The sequence below is a fragment of the Zygotorulaspora mrakii genome, chromosome 4 (assembly GCF_013402915.1).
Source record: "Zygotorulaspora mrakii chromosome 4, complete sequence".
Taxonomy (NCBI): Eukaryota; Fungi; Ascomycota; class Saccharomycetes; order Saccharomycetales; family Saccharomycetaceae; genus Zygotorulaspora; species Zygotorulaspora mrakii.
In genome coordinates, this window is record NC_050722.1 from 6995 (window position 1) to 24559 (window position 17565).

A 17565-nucleotide genomic window follows, 5' to 3' on the forward strand; every position below is an offset into this window, starting at 1 on the left:
TTCTATAAATCTATACTACATATCACTCGCCTCACCTTCTATCAACACCTTGTTCAATCCACACTCCTCCACATACGTGCCCAGTACAAACCTGTACACAGGCACCCGCTCATCGTAAGCGCACACTCGCTTACACATCACATTGCCCAACCATTGCCCAAATACTTCAAACTTACGGTACCCTGGTAACACCCCACTCACCATATCGTGAACATCCCCTTTCTCGTACACACAGTACAACAGGAGCACCAACAGCCGGAACTCATCCAAATCAAAACAGTCCCCCCGACCATGCCCGTCCCCCCAAAGTGTACCCGAAACAACTTCCAGCATGCGTCGGTGCGACCGCAGAAATATCTCCTTGTCTAACATTCTTGAATACCTGCTATACGGCTCTCTGTTCCCCTACTCCATATCAATTCCGAATGGTTTCGATAGTCGACCTTCAAACACTAACGTCGCCACGTTTGCTTTCGACCGGACCACTGCGTGCCAAAAGTATGCCCATTGCAACAATGCTCTTGACGTCACGTCGTCGTTGCATGTAATCCCCTCAATCGTCTCCGTGTATTCGGATTCCATCGCTTCCTCATATAGTCTGCTCCACACCGCCTTCTGCCGCAGCACATGTTGCACGATGTTATGTCCTCGCCCCAGCTGCGCAAAATTAAAGAGGTGTCTCATATTTTGCCGTGCCGAGACAAGTCGAAGAAGAGCAAGTGCCTCCAGGATGATTTTTCCCATGTGCTTCCCAAACGTCTCACACTGGCAATACTCGTTCGACATGAAACAGGTCCGACAAACACTCTCCGATAGGTTCATTTCCGCAGCTGTGAGTATGTGGTCAGCTGGCACCCCGTATATCAGATCCTTCATTCTGGGCAGGTCTGCCGATGTGCTATCGAACAATAACGTACGCAACTCGCTCGCATACAGCCCTGTAGTTTTATTTTGGATGTTGTCGAGAATAAAGTCAAACATCCGCGAATGACCTTGATCCTCCTCCTCATCTCCCTCCTCTTCCGAAGGGACGTTTAACCTTACACTATGGACAATCCTGCGCACTTCGCCAATCTCCCTCGGACAACTTTGCTCCTCCCACGAGTTGCAACACAGCTGGTGGTCTGGTGCTGGCACCGAGTAGAACGACGCCACTGTTTCCGTTATACACTTGCTCCAGTTCACATCCCGCAAGTCCTCGTGTGCAACTGCATCCCTGAACTCCTTTTTCTTTCCAGCTATCCGAACCACCTCGAGGTACCCACTGCCCCTGATCCGTCCAACCATCTGTAAAAAGTCTATCACATCCACATCACAGTCTGCCAGACACACATAGTCCACCGCATTGCAATCAAGACCGTTCGATATCAGCTTGGTCCCCATGATCACGCACACTGGACTCGATGCCGACTCGAACTCGCGAAATACCGAGAGCTTCACCCGGTCCGCCATCTCCGAATCAACCGCCGCCACTGCCGCTACCTTCTTCCACCGCGCGTAGCAGTGACGCATCCGCGCCTTGTTGCTGAAGAAAATGATCGCCTTGCCTGTAGCAGTACCCAGCAGATAACTGTTCACACGCTGCTCGATTGCTCCTCCAAACTCCTTCTGCGGAACAAGTGTCACTTCCTTCAGCACTTTCTGGTTGGGCACCTGGTGTACAGCGTTCGTCCATCGCGCATTCCTCACCATGTACCGTGATAGATTCAATTGCTGGCACAGCTCGTCCATCAGCCATGCCGGAAGCGTAGCACTTATAAAAACTATCTTAAGAAACTCCCTCCATCGCAGTGAGTGTATCTCTCTTAATTCCTCCCTGAAATCCTGCTCTAGCCACAGTGCGTGTGCTTCATCGAGAATAAAGTACCCCTTCTGCCGTACGCACATCAGTTCTTCCTGCCACCCGTTGATGGAGGAAAATGTCGCGTGCGTCCCAAACATATCAAATGTACCTACTAGCACATCTGTATTTTTCAGCTTACTTTTCCACTCCGCTGAACCTAGTAATTTCAGATCTGCAACCGCAAGTCCCACTTCTTCTAGTCTCTGCATGGTTGCTATTTTGAGTGACACATATGGTACAGCTACAAAGTGCACGTATTTTCCGGGTCGTGTGCGCTTTAAAACGAGCATTGGTAACACAAAAGTCATGGTTTTGCCAAAACCTGTTGGTGCCTGAAGCGCCAGCACATTTCTGTCACCTGTCAATATCATATTCGTAAACCTCTCCTGCTCCACCGACCTGAACTTGAATCCGCTGATAATACCTGACCCTGCCTCGCATAGATTGGTGTAGTCACCAATCGTCCCTTCATCCGGTTCAGATGCAGCGCTACTTGTGCAAGCCGTGTCAGTGATGAGAGGGCCATTCTGTGTTAATTTCTGGAAAATTTGACACAACTTTTTTGCTGAGACAAACGGGACCTCCCCTGGACCAACGGTACGTGAGTTATCAAACCCGTACACTGCAGCATCCACCGACACTGAATGTCCAAACCCACGAGCAACCGCCTGTCCCAGTTCCAGGGACTGGTCGTACAGCTGCCCCGCAATGAAATGCTTCCACAGAGCCGACAAACCATGTCGCATCGACCGTATCCTATGGCTCTCTCTCATTGCTGTCGCTGTCGGATACTTGAGAAGCATGTTCGAAAACGTTGACCGATGCACCAACACCAACTTCCTTACGTCCAGAAAGACCATACTCTTGAAAATAGCATTGCCAATCGTCTGTGGCGATGCATTATTTAGGCGGTTTCGTAGCTCCATTTGGTGATAATACAGCTCGGCGTTAAAGTTTATGTCCTCCACTTCTTCTTCAGTGTCATGCGTATCTGTAAGCGGCTCCTGAGGTGTGAGGGCACCCATGATGGCAGATATATTGATTTTAGAGATGTCGTCACCCAAAAGTACTATTGTGAACGGCCGCAGGATATAAATAAACCAGAATAGCTGTGCAGACACTCTTGTATCCAGAAATAGCAAGCGGGTGTCGTATTTTGTGTTTTTGTTATACCTTGACCGAATGATGAACACGCGATCGTCGGAATCAAAGTACAGGTTTCGGTGCGAACCGCCAAAACTAATGATGCTCAGTTCCGGAAATCTAAGCGCCAGACCGGGATTGATCCAGACTGCCAACATCAAGAGTTTTGTTATAGTGTTGACGAGCTTTAGTATACTGGCGCGGACCTGCTCATTCTGCGCACTTGCCTGCTCTCGAAATCGCATGGTATACCCACTGACAGCCTCCGCACCTATTACATTGAACACGGAGTCCTGTCCAGAAAGGTTTTCTACCACACATATACTCCTATTCGCCATTACAGTCATGTATACGTCGGACACACTTCCGAACTCCAGCCACCGGTGCAGTTCCTCCACATGTGCCTCGAGGTCCCTGTTCAAGTCACTTTTCATCTGAGCTACATATTCGAATGAGATCAATTTACCCTCCACACGTACAGCCCGCTCATCAGGATTCACCGTCACTCGCACCGTGGCCTCAATTCCTTCTTCTTTAGCAACCTTATGGTACAAACGTCTGAACCACCCCCAATAGTTAATCACAGAGAGATAGTTGCGACTTGCAAGCCAGTAGGCGGTCTCAGACACATTTTCTGTAGTGGCAAAGCATGTGAAAACTATCAGGCACCTTATCGTATCCATGATCCGTCGCGCCTTAGTCACTGTGTTCTCCGGACACGGGACATCAGTACGGTCCCACACTGGAAAGTTGAACGCGCACATTCTTACCCAGCGAGCCAAATATTCACGGTAAATGTTCTCCCGAAGACAGTTATCGAAACATCTTCCGAGGGCTTTCATCTTGTAAACAATGGTATCCTGTCTTTCAGGATCATGTGTTAGCATTTCGATAACCCTATGAGGAAGAAAAGCATGCTCCGCGAAACAAGACAGGCGCCAGGCGTTGAACAGAAGAAATAAATACGGCGCGAGTGTCACCCCATACTGGTTTATCGTGCTCGGAGCAAACTTCTTTACCATCGACGTAATACCATCCTTCATGTCTATGTTCAAATAGTTAGAGGCACTGTGCTCCGCCTTCAGGTATGCGAAGTTCAGATAATTCTGTCCAAAAACAACGTAAGCGGTCTTCATTTCACGGAACTCTCGCAATACCTCGTAATCTTCCTCAGAAAAAGTAAACTCACGCACCTTAATAACGCGGGAAAGAACACTGTTATCTTTGTCCAAGTGTAAATCGACACCTGCGTCAAGCATATCTACACTCTGCGCTAACACTGATAGTCGTATGTATTTGTGCTTTCTGGCACGTATATTTACTCTATGGCACTGCAGGGTGAAAGATCTTCTCACACTTCCAGGATTCCGCCTGTAGAGTTCCTTTGATTGGGCGACGGTTTTCCCGTCTCGCAATTCTGCGAAATCATATGGCCTCACCTGTATGAAACTGAATAGTTCGGGGTCTGCTACTGGCAGTATAACACTTTCAGAAGTCAGATATCTATCCCAAGCACTCAAGTCCTGGTCCAGAATAACATTTTGGCGCTGTTTTGATAGTTTTCTTCGGCTTCGCCATGAGGGGTTGACCACCTTTTTTTCTTTCCTGTCCACCAGCCATCCGTTTACTACTACATATTTGTCGCTTACCTCTACTATAGTCATTCTACCAAGCTTTTCCTTTAATGTTACCCGCCCTGCTATTTTTATAATCCAGAAAAACTTTTCTTTCGGATTCCGCTTCCTATTATATTCCACCGGTCGCGCTCGAACTCGCGAACAAATTTACAGCCACCCATCCGTACACTACGACCAAATCTCTCTTCAATCTAAACTGCCCGTAACTCATGCACTACAGAACCTGCAGCTTTTGCCTTTTGAGTGCAGCCTTATTCGACAAGCTGGTTTCCCAGAACACTTTAAGTGCCTCGAAAATGTCTTTTTCTGATATCTTAAGGGCACTTCTGGTTTCAACTTTCACCTTCGCTAACATTTCGGTTTTTGTGACTAAGCATTCAAAATTCTGGGCTAGAACACTTGCAGTCTTTTAATGATAGTGTGCGAAATTTCATAGCAGTCGGTGTATTGTGGCCAATTTTACACCCAGGGCCGTCAAACTCACGTCGTCAGGGCCGCCAAACTCACGTCCCATACAAAAATCAGGGCCGTCAAACTCACGTTTATTATGGTGGGACCGTCAAACTCACGTCCTCGCATATTAATGTGACACGATAGCCATAGAATAATGTGAGTTTTTCCATGTAGATTTATATTTTTTTATCACCAAAATCAGCACCATTCATTGGCAATACATCAGTATATCGAAAAAATGCGAAAACCTAAAACCCTGAGATCACTCGTTTTCGTTACAAATTATATACCAGTATATTAAGATTTGTTTCTACTCTGCAAATGTGCCTTTGTATCCCACCATCAACTCCACAGCACATTTTATGACGGCTTGTACACTCTCTCATCTCCAGATCACACATGACGATACCCGCGTTCTCTTTTCGAAAACGCTAGATGAACACCCATTATTCTCCACGTCCATCGAATCAGTGACAGTCAATACATAAGACTCCGAAATTCTCCTCAAACTTCTGGTACCCTGGTAGTATGCTCCTCATCATATCGTGACCATCCCCTGCTTATGCACACAGTATAGCAAGGACTACCAACAGCCGCAGATCGTTGACTTGTCATACATGCCGCCTTGCGATACAAAATCATCCATGGCCTCCTCACCAACGTACTCACTAAAATAATAGACCCTGTTTCAATCATGACGTTCCCTCACATATACGTCTTCACTTTACAAGTAATATTATCTTCATGCTTTACCGGCCCCTCATTCGATGCCACTACCCTATAACAACTCCCCTACAGTTTCTCGCTACCTAACAGCAACTGTTCATTACCATCATAAATAACCAGTCTTTCCTATCATCCCGGTATATCAAAGCATCTACTTCACTAATCCTCCTCCTCTCTTCCCACCATTTTTTCATAACTCATCCCTTTCTTTACCTTTTTATCTAACTTAAGCATCATGTTACCAGTCCTTTGTATCACCCACCCCCACTTGTTTGTTCTTTTCTTCTCACTTTTTACACACATCACATTCATTCCCGTCACTCTTCGCCTTACAGCCAGCTCGCTGTGAAAAAAACTATCGTTCTTATCGGCCAACCGCGCGAGCTGTGAAAAACTTATTCCCCGTTGCTGATGATCATTTCACTGGTTTCCTCATGTGCTACGAGAATCACCATGGCTCATCCAACCGATCTCTCAGGCACTTGACACTTTATGTGCCAATAGAGCTTCACACTCTTCATTCATTTTTAAAAAAACCGCAGCGGAAATGTCACTCCTTCATGATCTAGACGACAATCTCTTTTCAACTTTCAGCCACTCTCAAATGCCTAAACAGCACGCTAGAGGCCCAAAACTGTAGGCTAGTACACTTGCACTAATTACCAGTAACTATGCAAAGTTACAGCTTTGTACCTCTTCTTGTTCGCTAGAAAACCCTACTACCACCAAAAACCAGTAGGCACTACCGCCAAAGTCACGTCCCATAGTAAATCCACTACCGCCAAAGTCACGTCGGGGCATAAGAATGAAGAAATTGGAAAAAAGAAACGCAAGTAGTAAAGAAATGCACCAGCTCAAAAGTTCCAACTTGCTTTTTTGAAAATTCTCGTATCTCATGCATTCCTCCTTTCATAAAGAAATAAATGACATCATTACTGCAGTAGGAAAAAACTTCGAAAGTGATCTAATAAAGCTGGGCTTTGATCAATGCCCTCTAGATACGAATCTCGATCCCGAGAAGCAAGCAAACGCTTTTTCTCCAAGACCTTGCTTCTCTCGTCAGTAAAATCCATCCATGTTCGAAGATGCTTATCATCAAACATGGCATAAGCGGAAAGGGGGTTGTTCAAAAAAACCCTCTGTACACACTTTCATTTGTGGAACGTGCTGTCAAAGAAGAATTGGAACGAAGGAGTCCAAATCTATCAGGTTTGAATATACACTCTTAGATACTTCTCCGTAATATAGTACAATAGCATGCAATGCTACGCATTTAATGTCATGTGACCTCGATGATTGCCGAGCACACAATTGCCAATTTTTTCATCCTCATTAGGCTCAAGTCAAGTTTTGATCATAGGACCGGTGGTAGTATGATGCCTTTTCTTATTTTGCAAAACTGTTCAAATATGAACGTTCCAATATTAGGTGTATATAGCGGCAAATCTGCTTTCTATTGAAACTTATTTCAATACCACAGCATTTCTTATCGTAAATATACCTGAAGTACAGTATGAATAGATCACACCATGATCTAATCCCCCACAATCCGGCGTCAGCAGACTGCTACTTGCACCGTGACAACTTGACCTTTATTTAACTTGTCGCTTTGAAAAACATATATCAGAATAGAACTGTGTTTTATTATTTTTGGCAATCTAGTTGTTTCTTGGGTACAGACCATTTCTTCTGAAAACTATTTCAGCAAAAACAGAAATTTAGGGAAAACGCTACAATAGTTGAATGATAGTTAGAATAAAACGACGCTAAAATATCCTTGTTTCCAAATGGTTGTACTTTTTCTTTGGGAGAGATTTTGTATATTTAGTCGAAATCTATCAGGTTTTATTACGAATGAATGATGACTAACCCGCCAATCGTAAGCTTTATGGACATAATAGTTGAACATAATGAAGCCACACGCGTATTCAGAGTTTTATATCTTATGATCGATGATAACATGATTTCGGGTCTACCATAAAACCTGAGGTGTCTCCTAAGTCCAGGGGTGTAAATGTTGAATTCGAAAATAGATACCGAGTACTAAGCCTTACAGGTGTGCTGGATGGCGTGCCAGCACCACTCCATAAAAGAGTGCATTATGTAAGACATATGCCAGTCGCAATACGTCTGTTCGCCCACTCCGCTATTGTAGCGTTGCGCACACTTTTTGTTTAGTATTAAACAATCACGAACGTCGTAGCACCTTTCATCTACACACTGCCCTATTTCCGACTCACTATCGGATCTCCTGTGGCGCTGAGAAGCCTTCAAGGAAACCGTCTCGTCTGAACCATTATTCGTAGACCTTCAATCCTGCCAGTGTTCTATGCCTCTGATACATGCCTCCCTTGAACGTCATACATTGGTTGTATCACATATTGAATGATATCTGTACAATAATCAGTCTCATTGTCGAATGGCCTAGGTCCAGAATACGATGAGAGATTTAACCAAGGTTGCCCCTTTTCAGCATATGTTGTAGGTGGGACTTCTAAAATTTCTGATCTCAATCTAAAAGCAGGCAAATCTTCATTTGCAAATCTGCATGTACGAAAGGTCTTACCTGTGTTATCACTTAAAGCATCAATATAGCTATTCTCTACCAGCCAACAAAGTTGCTGTTGCGTTGCCCCGGTAGGTGTGTGCATCATGACCTGACTTAAATGTTCGACGTTAACAGCTAAGGTTGTCCGAGCAATAGAAGAGGTGATCAAAATCACTACTAGTAAGACTTCAAATGATCTTGTTGGCATATTTTTCTGTTCACTTTTAATTGTTGTTCTGAGACAGCAGCCGACCAAGCCAAATACGTTTTCTAATAACAGATTGTGCGCTCATTTATAGCACTCCACCCTATCTGTTGAACGCAATTGTATGTGATTCACGTAATATCAAGTACTTGCCAATATTCTAATATAATTTTCTTACTACCACTACCTAGTTGATCCCATCCGACATGCGTTTAACTTCCTGAGGCAATGAACTGCTGAGCGATTTCCCAGAGATATCATATATAAAAACTGTGCCCTACTGGTACGTTTCCTATTTTTCCCGAATCATGCAATACGAGATAGGGTGAACGTGAGGCTATAATTAGCTTCGAATAAAGTTGACATTTATCTATCTGCTCATTTCAGAAAATGCTATTTTTTAGTCATTCATCATGACGTGTTGATATGAATTTATTTTCCTCTTATCCTTTCACTTGTTCATATTCGTTCAATAGCCTGTATGTTTTGCCGCTAATAGGAGGACTGACTAATGCGTTTTAATGCCAATTTAGCGGCAGGTGTCCAGGCGCATAATATGGAGAGCGGAGTTATCTTCGTTGTTGACGGTTTGCCTTTCTGAATGTACGAGAATCAACGTAGTATTTTCTAGTACCTGTGAACATAGCAAGGGAGGATCCACTGCAGATCTCAGCTTTTCTTTGAATATGGTCTGCTCGTTTTCCATCATGAGTTTATCGTAAATCTTATGCGTAGATATGGGATCCAGGAAAATAAGAAGCAACAAAAGTGTCATCGTTACTCTGGAAATACGCTGAAAATTCTTTCAATTTAGATTTATCTGATATAATTGTCTGCAATATATGCCTTTCTGTTCCTGGCTTTAAGTCAAGTTTCCCATTAATGAATGTATAACAGAATGTGCCCTCCATAGTATTTGGAAAGAATATCTTCTTCGGAGTTGCTAATAGTAACTGGATTGGATATTGATAATGATACTATGATTCAATCATAGAGATATATAAATCCTTCGTTTCCTATAACATGAATTGAGATAAAACTAATTGGTATTCGTACCTGACATTTTGCACCTATTGAACCAGAAGAAGGGACAACGATTGAAGTATTTTCATCGTCATCACACCCATTTCTAATCCCATAGAATCCGTAGTCTAACTGTTATTTCTTGTTCCATGCCATAGACTCTTTAGAAGTCAGATTCCTGAATTGTAAACGTCTCGCGATAGATTGTCATCCGATTTCTTTCCAGTATCGATTGATATTCTGCTGGAGCCTCATCTGACTTCGTTCATTTTGTTGTACAGACCAATTTTCTTTTTTCTGATTCCTATAAGTCATCTCTTTCATATATCTTACAATATCGATCTATACTTCACTTTTCGCAAATTTAACCGTTATATTGTAAACCAGTTTGCAGTTATTTCTATCTAATAACATCGTGCTTTTGCTAATCCAAGTGGTTGTCAAAAGCGCTACAGAATATATACTTTTAGATGATAGTATCTTCTTATCAAAAATGCGAAAAAGAAATACCACCTGTGATTTGATGACGTACAAAAACAAAAAAGAAAATTTCGATGATTATCAAATGACTACTAACGACCTAGATCGGAAAGCGCGCAAGTGCATTGAACTTATAATCTCTTTGAGACCTGTACACTTGACAATCTTAAAAAGAGATCAACTTGAACTTCAATTGGTTCTAGAAGACAAAGCAAATAAAGAAGAGTCTTTTCTAAAAAAGAGATGACATGGTCAAGATCACTGGAGGTGATTCGCCAGGTCAAGTGGTGGAAAAATGGCATTTTCGAAAGATAGAGTCTAAGGAATATATAAAGTATAGAATGGGAGTACATATTGCTTTAACCTGTGTTGACTGCATTATAATATCATTCAAACGAAAAATGTCTGGCGATGCGAAAGGCTCAGCGGTAATCAAAGCAAAATTTACCTGATCACACCGGAGAGGCCTCGGTGAAAAAAGATTCATTTAGGGCTATACAAAGGTTTACTATATTCTGTCTTCTGCCAGAATATTCGACGTCACGTAGCACGCTCTTTGCGAGAATCGTACATGTTGCATAGTTTGAGTGTGATAGAGTAATCAAAGTTTTCCAATGTGCTAAGTATTCTTGCAAAAGACCAGAGCACTTGAACCGGTATCACCTGCTGGACCTCTATATGGTCATTCATTTATTCATGGGAGAAAAAATCGCTAATCTTAATAATTGTGATACGATAATCACTGGCAAAGCGATACCGAATCCGAATTCGCATTCAAAGCATGGTAAACTAAGATGTCATCATTCTCAGGTGCAAAAACTTCTTTTTTTTTGTTTCAGAGGTCATGATTTGCAAAGCGATCTTTTAGCAGTAAAATGCTTGTTGTGTTGGCGATCTCTACATGTTAGCTTTTCGGTAATTCGAAATTCTTTCAACTTTAATTTTTTTAATAAAAGAGGAAACGGCAAGTCTACACGAAATTGGATAGCTTGACCTTTTGGAACATCAGCATGTCATAGTATCAACCTTAACTTTCCCACGTTCTCTTTTGTTACTGTTGCATTCTTCCAATGGCGTGTCGCTGATTCTTGTTAACGCGTCTCTAGTGATACGTCTCCGTCCATACCGTTGGAAGTCTGGTTATCTTCGTTGTCAATAGATTTCTCCTTCTGAGCGCAAAATGATTCTTCAAGAAATTGAAAAATATAATTCACATATTGAAAAGCCATAAGTCTTTACTCTGCTCTGCCGCTTGGCATTTGTACTCCTTTCGCAACTAGTCATTTTATGAAGAGCTGTTTAGGGGAAAGAAAAGAACAAATCGTAACAGAAACAAATGAGAAATCAGGTCTCCCTTCTATACAACCGAGGACGATCTGAAAGCACCTATCACTATGTAAAGCATGAACATTGAAAGATGGAATATTATCTGCTGCAATATCCAAACTAATCAGGTTTGGTCAGTAAAACAAGAAATAGTTCCATTGAAGTTAGCTGGTTTTTTCCACTCTCTTCTGGCCTTAATAGTATGGGACAAATAAGTAATATTTTACTCAAACTTTGTTTTTCCTGGTCGGAATTGACTGGACTATGTATCTGAGGCTTCATGTATATCTTTGATTTCAGCCTCTTCGGTACGAGTTGGGACGAGATTGTTTTCTCGCTCATTTTTGTATATCCGAAAAGTGTGGCATTCCCAAAACCTTATTCAAGGTCACTTTAAAAATTCAAAATCAGGAAAGACTTTATGAGAATAGTGGGGTTTGATGACGAAAGACATTAAATCTATTCATGCTTGCCACACCAATGAGCGCAGTTTATATAAGAGAACAATATTTCTACGCACCTATTTTCCTCTAAGAGAGTCTCATCCAGCATACTAATAAGTAGTAAGAGCTAGGATTTGTTTTTTTAAGCCTGTCCTAGGAGTAAACCGAGAATTGACGCTACGAAACTAAACAGTAAGGAAGTATGATTGATTCCTCGAGGAGGGAACAAGAATGTTCGCGCTTGTTGCCTAAAGGGAGTCAACCGTCCACGCTAGCGGCAAACCACGAAATGGCAAAGGACCTTCCGTTCTCAGACCGCGGCGATTTTGAGGATGCTATCCGAGGATATGTTGGCTCAATACACGATGAGCAAATACTAGGTTCTGATGGCAGTATAGTATGGAGCATGAAGCCGTATGATTTTTTGAAAACAGATAATTCCTCAGCTACTGTTAATCCCAGTCTGTGGAGGCAAGCGCAACTCAATGCAATTCATGGACTTTTTGAAATCACCAATGGTGTTTATCAGATAAGGGGGCTAGACATTGCAAATATGACTATAATTGAAGGCGATACCTCCTTAATAATCATAGATACTCTTTTCACTACGGAGACAGCCCGGGAATCATTGAAACTTTACTATGAGCATCGCCCTCAAAAGCCTGTGGGTACCGTAATATATACGCATAGTCATTCCGACCATTACGGGGGAGTTAAAGGTGTGGTTAACGAAGCAGATGTAAAAGCCGGAAAGGTACAAATAATTGCGCCAGTAGGTTTCATGGAAAGCGTTGTAGCGGAAAACTTCCTAGCAGGGAACGCGATGCATCGACGTGCACAGTATCAATTCGGTATGTTACTTCCTAAGGGAACACGAGGGCTTGTTGATTGTGGGATAGGAAAAGCAGCATCCCATGGCACTGTTACACTGATTGCGCCAACAAGTACTGTTGCAGATCCGTTCGAAGAACGAACAATTGACGGTGTTGAGTTTGTATTCCAGCTTGTTCCAGGATCGGAAGCTCCTTCAGAAATGCTTATTTACTTGCCACAACAGCGCATACTCAATATGGCTGAAGATGTCACGCACCATATGCATAATTTGTACGCTATTCGAGGTGTCGAGGTACGTGACGGTAATCAGTGGGCCAAATACATTGATGCGGCTCGCGTAGCTTTTGGTGGCCAAACAGATATTTTAATTGCCCAACATCACTGGCCCACCACAGGGCGGGAGCGCGTCAACGCAGTACTGAAGAAGCAGCGTGATATGTATAAATTTATTCATGACCAAACCCTTAGATTACTTAATCAAGGTTACACTAGTAGAGACATTTCCGAGATTCTTCGTATGCCGTCCAACCTTGAGCATGAATGGTCAACACGAGGCTACTACGGTACCCTAAGTCATAATGTAAAGGGTGTGTATCAGAAATATATGGGATGGTATGATGCCAACCCAGCCAATCTTAACCCATTGCCACCTGTGGCCAGTGCGAAGAAGGTAATAGAGTATATGGGGGGCGCTGAGGCTGTGTTAGCGCGGGCTTACAAGGACTTCCAAAAAGGCGAGTTTCGTTGGGTTGCAAGCGTTGTGAATAAACTAGTTTTTGCTGAGCCAGCCAACCGTCAGGCCCGGGAGCTTTGTGCTGATGCATTGGAACAATTAGGGTATCAGTCAGAAGCAAGCACATGGCGTAGCGCATACCTGGTAGGCGCTATGGAATTGCGTGAGGGTGTGCCAAAAAGACCAAGTACCGGTAAACGCAATAACCTTGGCGCACTAAATAATGCAATGCTATTTGACTTCCTTGCCGTGAGATTAAATGCAAGCAGGGCGGAAGGTATGTTGATTGTTGCAAATTGGTGCTTCGTTGATTCAAATGAACGGTTTGTTCTTACTCTGGAAAACTGTGCCCTAACGAATGTGAGAGGTTTACAGGCAGATGTAGATGCAACGGTTACTCTTAGTAGAGACACATTGGAAGCATTAATAGATAAGGAAACTAATTTGGATGATGCTGTAAAGAAAGAAAAAGTGTCAATTGAAGGTGATCAACTAAAAATTGAACAATTTTGGACCTTGTTCGATGATTTTGACCAATCTTTTCCTGTGATCGAACCCATGAAATAAGACTCTTCGAAAGTTTCAAAAAATTTTAAGGATCAAGACAGTCCTAAAAGGTTATAATTCCAGTTATAGATTTGATTCATTAATTTTCCAGTAAAGCGGACTTTATCAAAGTGAAGATTCCTACTTGAGATCGGAGATCGTTGCAAAAACAAGGCAAATCAAATTGCTATATTAGGCTATGTGTTGTATGGATGTAGATCGAATGCAGAATGTATAAGTTTTCTTTTTTTTGAGGCATTCGTTGCCGAGAGAATTCGTGGTTTTTTTCACTTTCACATCTTTAGTTAATTATTGTGCATCGTGTTTTATCACCACATTTCATGTCAAGGAAGGAAAAATGATAGAAAATAGACAGGTCTAAACGAAAGAGAAAAAACTTTGAAGACACTTTGACTTTGTCTGTCTCTGAAGACTGGCGTGTTGTAGGAAATACTCCGAAGACATTGACAGTAAAACAAAGTGATGAAAATAAACATGACATTCAGAGTAGATTCTCTTGGCAATTCGCCGAAAAATTGGCGGTCCTCGAACATCTGACTACTATTTGCCACAATTGAGTAAATTTAAGCTTATTCTGAGTATATGTGGATATCTTTGATCAAACTCACTCGCTTAGGGTGCTACAGCTGAAAGCCTTCGGTGTGTAATCGAATCCCGTTACACGAGTTGGCCATAGAAAAGTTGATTCCAAAGCGGCTTTTAGAATTTGCTTAGTATATTAGGAACGTTTCTGGTAGGATTATTGTCAAGCTACCTTAATTCCTCTTTTTTACTTTATGTTTCGTAGCTGATGAAAAACGGCTTTATCGTCACCGATATGTCTGTCAACAAGGAAGATGGATCAAAATTTGAAAAAGTTTTAACTGGTGCTACTACTTCTCAGTTAGAGTACTCCTCTTTTAACGAGCTGGACTCTTCGTCAATTGATGCTTTCAATGATAGTAAGTTCCAAGAAGATAATGGAAACCCCTTTTTGAATCCAATTGTGGAGAAGCATTATCGTGAACTGTACGTATCCACCAAATATGAATGTGTTGAAAGGTTCGATCCATTCTTTACGTGGACAAAAAAAGAAGAAAAAAAGGTTGTGAATAAACTAGACTGGCATGTTACTCTCCTTTCATGTTTCCTATTTGTGGCATTGCAGGTCGACAGAGGTAATTTGTTACAAGGGGTTGCTGATAACCTACTCCACGACTTAGGTCTCAATTCTAGCAATTATAATGTCGGAAATACGATATTCTTTCTGACTTTTTTATGTGCCGAATTACCTTCTCAACTCATTTCGAAAAAAATAGGAGCCGATAATTGGATTCCAATGCAAATGACGGCTTGGGCCCTGGTGGCTACTCTGCAATGCCGAATGAAAGGTAAAAATTCTTTCTATGCGTGTAGAGCACTCTTGGGTTTACTGGAAGGCGGCTTTGTTCCTGATTTGGTACTTTGGATGTCATATTTTTACAACTCTTCAGAACTTTCGATAAGGCTGTCATTTTTTTGGGTGACTTTATCTTTAACTCAAATCGTCACTTCTTTTGTGGCATACGGAGTTTTTCACATGAGAGGTATTGGTGGAATGGCAGGCTGGCAGTGGTTATTTTTGATTGAGGGCATTTTCACTCTATTCATTGGCGTCAGTGCTTACTTCTTGATGGTACCTTCTGTGGTTCAAACAAAGAAGCCATGGAACAAGAAAGGATGGTTTACTGAAAGAGAAGAAAAAATAATTGTGAACAAGATTCTCAGAGATGATCCAACAAAAGGAGATATGAACAATAGGCAAGGAATGTCATTGAAAATGTTATGGAAAGCGCTCACAGATTACTATTTGTGGCCTATCTATTTAATAGGTCTTGTTGCTTATATTCCAACGAACGTCTTAACAACTTATCTGACTATGGTATTGCGAAATATTGGTTTCACAACTTTCGAAGTTAATCTGCTGGCTATCCCAAGCTTTATCCTTCATATTATACTGCTACTCGGACTGACATGGTTGACGGAAAAATGCAATAATAGGCTTGGCTTGAGCCTGTTACAGCCGTTGTATACCGTTCCTCTTCTTGCGGTTCTCCGCTTTTGGAAAGCAACAATGTTTAACAAGTGGGGGACATATGCAATTATCACCCTGCTGCTAGGTAATCCCTATATCCATGCAATTTGTGTGTCCCTGTGCTCTAGAAACTCTCAGTCAGTTAAAACGAGAACTGTTTCTACTTCCTTGTACAATATGTTTGTGCAAGCTGGTCTCATTATATCTTCAAATGTATATGCAATAAAAGATGCGCCAATATACCGCAGAGGAAATGCAGTACTCTTTGGCTTGGCACTTGCTATGTTTCCTATCTTGATAGGGAGTAAGTTTCTTTATGTCTATATCAACAAACAGAGAGATAAGACTTGGGATTGTATGTCAGAAGAGGAAAGAGACCACTACTTGAATACTACTACTGAAGTTGGTTCACGTAGACTGGATTTCAGATTCTATCATTGAACTATGTTGTAGTATAGTTAGATGGGTTCTCGCGCTCATATTTCTACCTAACCTGGTTCCAGCCGATTGCTGATGAAAGCATCATGCATTCAGCTGATTACGACTATCCTCCTCAGCTTTTATAAAAAGCAAAAAATTTGTATCACTTTTACGCCAAACTTTATATTGGATGTTCTTATTGAGAACTTAGTGTGCGATTCTTGCATTATAAATCCTCTAACTTACAGTAATTTTTTCCATCTATGGCGCTAGTTTCGCCATACATTGATGTTATTGGACGATGTTGCGTTTGGAAGTTGACACATTCAATATGAATGCTATAAGTAGATTTTGAGATATTTATTAATAACTATGTAAGACAACCCAAAAGAAAGTAACATGCTGCTGATGGTTCGCTTGGTTTTCGTATAAGCGTTAATTAATATTATACCCACCAACCTAAGTGTAATGTTCGTATGAGGTCCATAGTAAAACAAAAGAACGATTGAGATTATATTATAATTGTTATATTTTGAAGTAGTATTCGTGTCAATAAAAAATGTGCAATGGAATTTGAGCTAAATTTTTATTATTTTATATTCCTAACAAAGCAGGACAATAATAATTACATGCTTCAAATAGAGCAGAAATATTGTTTAATTTTATTGAATAATCTGCAGCCAGGTTAATAGCAATATTCAATGATAATTAAAAATAATTAATTTATTATATAAGGCCTACCTACTAAACCTATTGTTGTTTTATTCAGAAAAAATAATAGAATATACTGCTTAAAAAATTAAAACAAGATGCATTTGTATCAAGGACTTCTTATGAAGTGTGTGATTCACCTCTTACTTTATCAATATTTTAGTTCAGGCAACATGTTCAGCTACGCTTAAAATAGTTTATTATTGCTGAAAGTTTGTCACCAGAAAAAAAAGGTTTCAATGAAATATTAAAAAAAATTTAAAAATTGAATATCTATCAAGAAATATAAAAAAATTTAAAAATTAAATATCTATCAAGAAATATAAAAAAATTTTCAAAAATAAAAAATAGTACACCAAAAACATATTGTTTTATATAATATGACTATTGTAGTTAAATGTATATCAATTAAAGAATTTT

General features: G+C 41.2%; 3 protein-coding genes across 3 annotated transcripts; 2 read left to right on the forward strand and 1 right to left on the reverse strand.

Annotated features, from left to right (window-relative positions):
• Positions 1 to 405: 405 nt before the first annotated feature.
• HG535_0D00100 (uncharacterized protein) lies at positions 406 to 4650 on the reverse strand (the record flags this gene model as incomplete). Its single annotated transcript, XM_037288138.1, has 1 exon — positions 406 to 4650. One exon carries the CDS (start codon positions 4648 to 4650, stop codon positions 406 to 408), a length of 4245 nt encoding a protein of 1414 aa, XP_037144033.1.
• Positions 4651 to 12029: 7379 nt separating this feature from the next.
• BDS1 (sulfuric ester hydrolase) lies at positions 12030 to 13961 on the forward strand (the record flags this gene model as incomplete). The annotated part of the gene is made up of 1 exon (XM_037288139.1): positions 12030 to 13961. One exon carries the CDS (start codon positions 12030 to 12032, stop codon positions 13959 to 13961), a length of 1932 nt encoding a protein of 643 aa, XP_037144034.1.
• Positions 13962 to 14751: 790 nt separating this feature from the next.
• HG535_0D00120 (uncharacterized protein) lies at positions 14752 to 16455 on the forward strand (the record flags this gene model as incomplete). Its single annotated transcript, XM_037288140.1, has 1 exon — positions 14752 to 16455. The coding sequence occupies one exon, from the start codon at positions 14752 to 14754 to the stop codon at positions 16453 to 16455; it is 1704 nt and encodes a 567-aa protein (XP_037144035.1).
• Between the last annotated feature and the right edge of the window lie 1110 nt (positions 16456 to 17565).